At 50.2% G+C, this 7,828-nt stretch overlaps 1 protein-coding gene across 1 annotated transcript; it reads left to right on the top strand.

The window, feature by feature from the left end:
• The first annotated feature begins 2,168 nt into the window (after window positions 1-2,168).
• Window positions 2,169-7,589, top strand: POU2AF1 (POU class 2 homeobox associating factor 1). The gene is made up of 5 exons (XM_075548756.1): window positions 2,169-2,181; window positions 3,657-3,787; window positions 4,271-4,313; window positions 4,399-4,664; window positions 7,275-7,589. Exons 1-5 carry the CDS (start codon window positions 2,169-2,171, stop codon window positions 7,587-7,589), a joined length of 768 nt encoding a protein of 255 aa, XP_075404871.1.
• Window positions 7,590-7,828: the final 239 nt, after the last annotated feature.

The following is a 7,828-nucleotide window of genomic DNA, read 5'->3' as shown; positions in this document are numbered from 1 at the left end:
TCCGGTGAGGTGGGTACCAGATGATGCTCCTCATTCCATAGGTGAGAAAATAGCAAAGGGGTTATGAATCGTGAGGTTCCTTAGAAGATAATGTAGGAGAAATGGAGCTTGTTACCATGAAACAGTTTCAGTAGATGGACGCTTTCTGACATAGTTCTCCAAAGGATGGTGGAGGGAGGAAAAAGAACACACCGAGCATCCACCACGTACTTAGCAGTGTTCCATGTGTTCTTTCAGTTGATCCTCAGAACAGCTGTGGAAGACAGGAATTAGTGTCCCCATTTCACAGAAGAGAAAAACGAGACTCAGAAATGTGACATAATCAGCCTGACAGCTTTCCCCCAGTAAATGACAGCACTCAGACTTGAACAGAGGCCGTTTTGGCTCTCGTGTGTGTTCTCACTATTGCTTAGTATGAAGGCTGTAAGGCACTCTGGCGGTTCCCACACAGGTACCAAGCTACTTACCTTTTTCTTGAAAAATAAAGTAGGAAGTATTAAAAAATAGAAAACTTTAAACTGGATCAAAGGGAAGATCAAGTGGTAAGGTATTACATTTTAACCTAACAACTTTTGCCGTGATTCACTTTCCAGTGCTCTCTGAGTGATGGCAGGGCCATTCACACCCCTCGTCTGTGGTCAGAGGAGAGTCACCAGAGGCGTAGTGCATGTGGGACCCTCCAAATAGATCTCAAGCTTCCACTGCCACCCATAGCCTTCTGCAAACTGGATGCTCACGTTTTAAGCTCTGGCACATTTCTTCTTCCGGATTTGGATTTTATTATGTACAATCCTTGGATCACACAGGCTCATGTTCTTCCATGAGGCACCTCACTTAGATGGCTGCTTGCTTTCACACCCCAGACACGATGCTTTCTGAGTTGTTACAGACTGGGCAGCTGCCTTGTTTTCATAGGAGGAGACAGCCATCCCATTTGTAATAGGTCTACTTTCCCTTCTGTCTGCAAGATCATTGTGGGCAAGGGTCACTCCTCCCTTGTTCAGTGCTGTGCTCCTAGAGTTTAGGAATAGGTTAGAGAAGAGAAGCATACCAGCAGAGATCCCTTCCTATAATAGGGAATGTTAAAAAGAGGATCATTAATCTCCAACTGGAATGTTATAAAGAGGTTCTTATGCTGTACCAGGGGTGGGATATTCATGTTTCCAATCCAGCAGATCCTTAGAACGCTATTAGGTATTTTTATAAAAATCGATCCCTAGGCTCCCCTCAGGATCTCAGAGTCAGACTCGACAAGCTGAGAGCATCAGGATCTGCATTGTGCATCACTCCCTGGCGGAGTCTCCCATACAGCCAGGTTTGGAAGTCCTAACCTGATGTGTCTGAGGTCAAGTCCGTGATGCTGTAAAGTTCTCTGACTTCACACGGTCTGTTCCTGGGGTCTTGTACAAACACCCCTTCTTCCGCTACATAAGCCCAAGCCTGGAGCACAAGGGGAGAGGGCTGGGCCCAAGCCAGACATGGGACCTTATCAGCTAGATGTTTACTGAGCAAAGTTCAGTCAAGCCAGTGCTACCAATGCAGGATTAGCAGATACCCAAGCTTCCGGGCCTTTGATTCCAAGCTTTGGTCCCCAAAGGCTCTTATCGGTGAGTGATAACGGACTCCCTGTTTAAGCCCTTAGGGACAGTGCCCATAGGCAGAACGCCCATAGGCAGAGGCCTGTCTGTGTGGGCAGGTGGCAGGGTTTGCCTTGCTCTCCCTGGACAAGAAGGACCCTATATTCTGGTCTCATAGTTGGATTTGGTTTCCTGCTCTAATTAAAAAGGCAGAAGGAAGCTTCTCACAGTAGGTAGACTAGACACCCCATGGCCCCAGGACACATGGATCAGCTTTGAGTATTCATCCTATGTCATGGTTTCCATCCACCACTGCCCAGTCTAAAGGCCCAAAGGAGGTGGTGGGAAGAGGAAGGGCTGGCACATTTGAATAATCATGCAATCAATAAATCAAATGACCTACTGAACTCACCATGTGTACAACATCTGGTAAGCTATATCGAGATATAAGATGTATTGTATCACCATTTATAATCTGTTTGGGAGTCTAAGAAATTTACACAAACCAACAATCATATATAATTGATCAAGAAAGGTAGAGGAGGAAGGAGGAAAAGAGGAGCTGATACTAAGGGCTCAAGTAGACAGAAAATGCTTTGGAAATGTTGATGGCAACATATGGACAAGTGTGCTTAATACAATTGAATGATGGATTATTCTAAGATTTGTAAGAGCCCTCCAGTAAAATAATTAATAAAAAAGTAAAACAGAAATTTACACTAGAACTGGACAACTGATGGTTGCCTAGTATCCCTGGATGACATAAATGTTCAATGTGCTAAGCAGCTAACACAGAGGTTGATGGTTTGAGTCTACTCAGATGCACCTGTGAAGAAAGGCCTGGTGACCTTCAGAACAATTGGGGAAATGTCAAGTAAAAGCGCTAGGCAGTGCAGCTCTACTCAGACACGCAGGAGGTTGTCATGGCTCAGAAGCGACTTGTTGAAAACTGGTAATTGTCACGAAGCAGATTATAAAAATAAGGCAAACATTTATTGAATGCTTATTCTGCATCTGATTTTTTGACTCAATATATAATTCATATCTACTATGCCAATGAGTCCCCACAATATTCCTTTGACAAAGAAATTGCAGACAAAGAGGCACAGAGAAGTTTAGGAACTGACCCAGAATCATGCAGCTGGCCTGAGGCCAGGGCAGGATTTGAGCAGTGTGTTGGCTGAGTCTGAGGCCGACTCCTCCCAGCGCCCTCTTAGGCCATCTGTGATGAGTGCTGAGTAGGTCTGTGTGAGAGGCCAGAGGATGGAATTGATCCCTTGGACCGAGTGGTTATGTCCTGGGTCCAGAAGGATTTAGAGGGTGGAAAGAGTAAGAGGGAGTTCTGATCATGGGAAATTCCAAGCCCAGATGAGGAGGTGAGTGTGTGTAAGGACTATTTAAAGAAGTACAGATAGACTTTGAGCTGGGGTCAGGGTCGGCTATGCAAAGGGATTTCTGGATTGACGCAAGTTGCGAACCACTTGGCTCGACTGTTGGGGGTTGAGTACACCCAGCAGGACCTTGGAAGTAAGGCCTGGTCATCGACTTCTGAAAAGCCAGTTCTTGGAAACTATGGAGCACACATCTATTCTTGATGTCCAGGGATGGGGTGTGTGTGTGTGTGTGTGTGTGTGTGTGTGTGTTGGAATTGACTTGATGACAATTGGTGTGCTTCCTTTCTTGTATACATTAGTTAGAAATATGAGTTAAGACCGCTCTGTGGAGGACTTTCTATTCTGGCCTAAGAGGCAGGGCTTCATCTTCTGGGTGAGGAGGAACTAGAGAGGGTTCAGGGTAGGAGGAGTGACAAGATGGAGAGAAATCATTTCAGAAGTCTGCTCTGCCTCTCCAAGTGGCCCTCCCTACTCAAGTACAACTGAGTGGGCAGACAGAGCTTGCCCCCCCTGACCCTCCCCCAATGGCCCAGTTCTAAGCTCTAAAAGAGTGGGAGGACATTTTAATAATCGGCCAATCAATTAGTCAACAGTGAACTTACTGAACTTATTATGGGGAGTGGGTGCTTTTGGGATGGGGGCTTGTCTGAAGAGAATGGAGGACCAGTGACGTTGTTTCCCACAGCACCCCCTCCAGAACAAGCTCCGGTCCCACCCCGGCCCTACCAGGGTGTCCGTGTGAAGGAGCCCGTGAAGGAGCTCCTGAGGAGGAAACGCGGGCATGCCAGCAGTGGAGCAGCAGTGACGCCGACCGCGGTGAGGAGGCCGCTGTGACGTGTGTGTGTGTGTGTGCATGCTCTAACGGCAGTCCAGAAGTGCACAGCAGGCTCCATTGGAGAGTCACTGATGGCCATGGAATTCAGCAAGGCCTTGGTAATGGCTGCAGAAAGTAGGGGCCTAGATTAGGCCGAGTGGGTGGTCCTTGACATGAGAGGAGGGACGTGGCCTGGCTAGCTCGGCCTATGGAACAAAGCTCTTGCCAGGGCCTGAGTGAGTGAACGACTGACGTTTCCTGGGGCCCTCCTGGGTGGGTGTCCCCAGAAAAGAAATACACCAGCACCCTAGATGAACAGCCCGCCTGCTGTATGGAAGCAGACCCCTCAAACGGTAGTTGGTGACGATTAGGGAGTGGGTGTGGGGTGTTTAGGACCACTTGCCCTGGGGCATTCTGGGGTGTGGGCTGCACAGGGCTAGTGGGAGATGGCGGAAGTGATGATCCTGGTCTCTTCTCTCCTCTAGGTGGTATTGCCCCATCAGCCCCTGGCAACATACACCGCAATGGGTAAGAGCCCCCCCAGCCCTGGTCTCCTCCCAGTCCCCCCATCTGGGGTGGCCCCTGCAGCTCCGGAATGTTCTTCTTCCCACAGGTCCTTCCTGCCTTGACATGGAAGCCGCCGCTTCCACAGTGACCGAGGAGGGGGCCCTGTGCGCGGGCTGGCTCTCCCAGCCTGCCCCAGCCACCCTCCAGCCTCTGGGCCCATGGGCGCCCTACACCGAGTACGTGTCCCACGAGGCTGTGAGCTGCCCCTACTCGGCAGACATGTATGTGCAGCCTGTGTGTCCCAGCTACACGGTTGTGGGGCCTTCCTCGGTGCTGACCTATGCCTCCCAGCCACTCATCACCAACGTCACGGTACGCCACACACCGGCAGCGTGGTACCCACCCTTGGAGGGGACCCCATTTCTAACCAGGCTGACCTTGTGGACCCTGGCCGGACCTATCTTTCTGCTGAGTCTCAGGGCAGTTAGGTCACCTAAGCCTACCCTCTGCTGGAGGGAGGCTGCCTTTCTTTCCATTTAAAATCTCTCCCAGGAAGAGGCTCTGGCCTCCCTTGACACGTCTTAAACTCCTTGGGATTGGGGAGTTCTCCTGCCTCTCTGCCTTAATCCCCACCCCCCCTCCCCTGCTGATAATTGGCTGGGAGAAAGACAAGGCTTTCTACTCCGGTCGAGAATCACAGACTGGGAAACCGAGCGGGGCAGTTCTCTCCTGTTCAACAGCGTTGCCTTGCTTCAGAATGGACTTGATGACAGCGAGTTGAGTTGAATTGATACCAGAGTTGGAATGCAAAACTTTTCACTCTCAGTGTGCATCTGTCGCGGTCTGTTTGGGGTCTCTTGCTGGAGGCAACTGAGAAAGTGTCGTTCACTTAGCCACGGGTGTGAGGTTGCCAGAAGATGTTTTGTCTGCGCAGCAGCTGACCAACAGGCTGCACACTTGCTTTGCTGGGTACTGGGTAGGCATAGCTTCTCAAAAAACAGCACTTTTCATGTAGTCAGACTCCCATGTAGGGAGTCCCATGTAATTTTGGAGTCTTGCCTCTAGGGCCAGGAGCTCCGGTAATGTGGCAGGTTATGCACTGAACTACTAACCATAAGGTCAGTGGTTCAAACCCACCAGCTGCTCTACTGGAAAAAGATGAGGCTGTCTCGGAAACTAAAAAAGGCAGTTCTACTCTGTCCTGTAGGGCCGCTCTGAGTCAGAATTCATTTGCTGGTGAGTCTGTTACTGTTATTATGTTGGTTTGCCTCTAAGGTCAGATCACCTGCGTTCCAATCTCCTGCCTGTGTACTAACTAGCTGTGTGACCCTGGGGTAATTACTCAGCCTCTCTGAGCGTCAACCTCCCCAGGTATTAAATAAGAACACTGACAAGAGGGTTGTTTTGGGGTCAGATGAGATCGGGCACGTGGAGGGCTGAGCTTGAACCCTGGCGTACAGAAAGGATGCGGTAGAGGCTAGCTAACAGCACTTTGCCAACCAGGTGCCAAGGGATTGTTTTAAGTGCTGGCGAGGATGTGAAGATTTGGCTCTCTGGGGAATGAAGGCAAAGAGAATTGGATGTGGATGGTGCTTGATTTGACCAAAGGAATGGAAATCTGCCAAGTGTCCCACGGAGAACAAGTCGACGTGTGCACCTGTCTCTGGTCAAAGGAAAAGTGTGGGAGGTGGAACTAGGGGCCCAGGAGGAGTGGCAGAGCCCACCCTCCATAGTGGAGCTTGCTTAGGATCTCCGCTTCCCCAGGGGGGGGGCGTCCAGTGGCACCACGATGGTGCTCCCCTTGCATCCCAACACTCGCCACACGGTACCTGCAGCAGTCTTCCCACCCCAGGCCTTCTCAATACCCAACAAACCAAGTGTGTAGCCCAGTTGATGGAGGCTAGGAAGGAGTTAATGTGACATCCCTCCCAGGTAGCTCATTTGCATATCAGGGAGCCTGGACTGGGTGGAGGTAGAAGGGTGTGTGGGTGAGTGGGTGGGGGTGGGCAGAGGCTGGAAGACAGAATGGTTCCCAACCATTTCATTAGTATGTATTTCCCATTACTTAAAGCTTTCATCGCCCCCACCCCTGCTTTGAAAGATTGTGTGTATCAAACAAACTATATTTATTAAGAAATAATTTATTTGTTTTGCCATTTTGTAAATTAATTCATCAAAGAAGTCTGGGAGTGCCAAACAGTAGGGCCCAGCAACAGGAGATAAGATCTGTAGGTGCTGGGTACATGTAATTCTATCTCCCTAGCAAGGAAATCTTCAGTTTAGTTGTCCTGGTTTGGATTACACAATGGAGGGGTTCCACTTGGCTTTTGTAGAGACTGGGAACTGTAAGATTTTCCTGGATTCTCTGATTTCAAGGGACAGACTCGGGACCTGTGGGTTTAGTTCACAGGACTTAGTGGGTAGAAGTCACATTGGCCTGGGAGGTAGGACAAAGGCAGGTCTCCAAGACCCCTTCTCGCTGTCCCTGTTGTCAAAGGTGCTGTGTGGGGCCAACCTTGTTCTCATGTGTGGGAGAGACTGTAGCCCCCTTTGTGATGCGGCCACTAGACTATGTGAGACGCTAGTTGTATTCCATGCTGAATTTTCATCGATTTATATTTATGTCTTAGTATCTTTGAAATTGGATCTATTTTGTTCAACGTGTCAAGGAGAGATGAAGATGCATCCCATCATTCTCTCAGCCCTGTGACTTTCATACAACTTGTATCTCATTTTACAAGGGAGATGGCTGAGGCAGTGGTGTAGGGAGAGAGCCTGAGCAGGGATGCATAACTAGTAAGTGGCAGTCAGGGATAAAGCTGCTGTTGTCTGGCTTCTCCCTTGAGGGGACACTTTGAGAAGGTACCTGGAGAGTAGAAGATGAGGAAGGGGCTGGAGCTAGATCCCTCTGAGGGGAAGGATGGGCCTGGGGTGGACCCCCCAGGGCTGCTAACCTTTGGTCTTGTGCTTCCCCCATCACAGACACGAAGTGCCGCCACACCCACAGTGGGGCCCCAGCTGGAGAGCCCAGAGCACCAAGCTCCCCTCACCTATTTCCCGTGGCCTCAGCCCCTTTCCACACTGCCCACCTCCACTCTGCAGTACCAGCCTTCAGCCCCGGCCCTGCCCGGGCCCCAGTTTGTCCAGCTCCCCTTCTCCATTCAAGAGCCAGTGCTCCCGGAAATGGAAGACCCCAGGAGGGCCACCAACACCCTGACCATCGACAAGCTGCTTTTGGAGGAAGAGGATGGCGATGGCTACCCGCTCAACCATACTCTCTCCGTGGAAGGCTTTTAGGGCCAGCTCCCACCTGATGTCCTGGTCCCTGAAACTGCGGTTTAAAAGTGAGCCAGGGGCTGCGCCTCAGAGTCATTCCTGCTTGGCGCAGCTGTTTCATTACTACACTTTCTAGCAAAAACCAAAAACCCCAAAAATTGTTGACTTGACTTGACTTCCTTCCTCCTTCCTCTCTTGCCCTCCTTTCTTTCCTACTGTGCTCCCTCCCTCCTTTGCGTTGTCCACCTCTCCTTCACCAC

The sequence above is a fragment of the Tenrec ecaudatus genome, chromosome 4 (assembly GCF_050624435.1).
Source record: "Tenrec ecaudatus isolate mTenEca1 chromosome 4, mTenEca1.hap1, whole genome shotgun sequence".
Classification (NCBI taxonomy): Eukaryota; Metazoa; Chordata; class Mammalia; order Afrosoricida; family Tenrecidae; genus Tenrec; species Tenrec ecaudatus.
Note: the sequence above shows the minus strand (reverse complement) of the source record. Positions and strands in the feature narration are given on the sequence as shown.

What these genes read in the sequence shown, in the direction of transcription:
- POU2AF1 (XM_075548756.1), top strand. An exon ending in GGCAACATACACCGCAATGG is followed by an intron (nt 4,314 to 4,398) that starts GTAAGAGCCCCC and finishes TTCTTCCCACAG; the next exon opens with GTCCTTCCTGCCTTGACATG. An exon ending in CACTCATCACCAACGTCACG is followed by an intron (nt 4,665 to 7,274) that starts GTACGCCACACA and finishes CCCCCATCACAG; the next exon opens with ACACGAAGTGCCGCCACACC.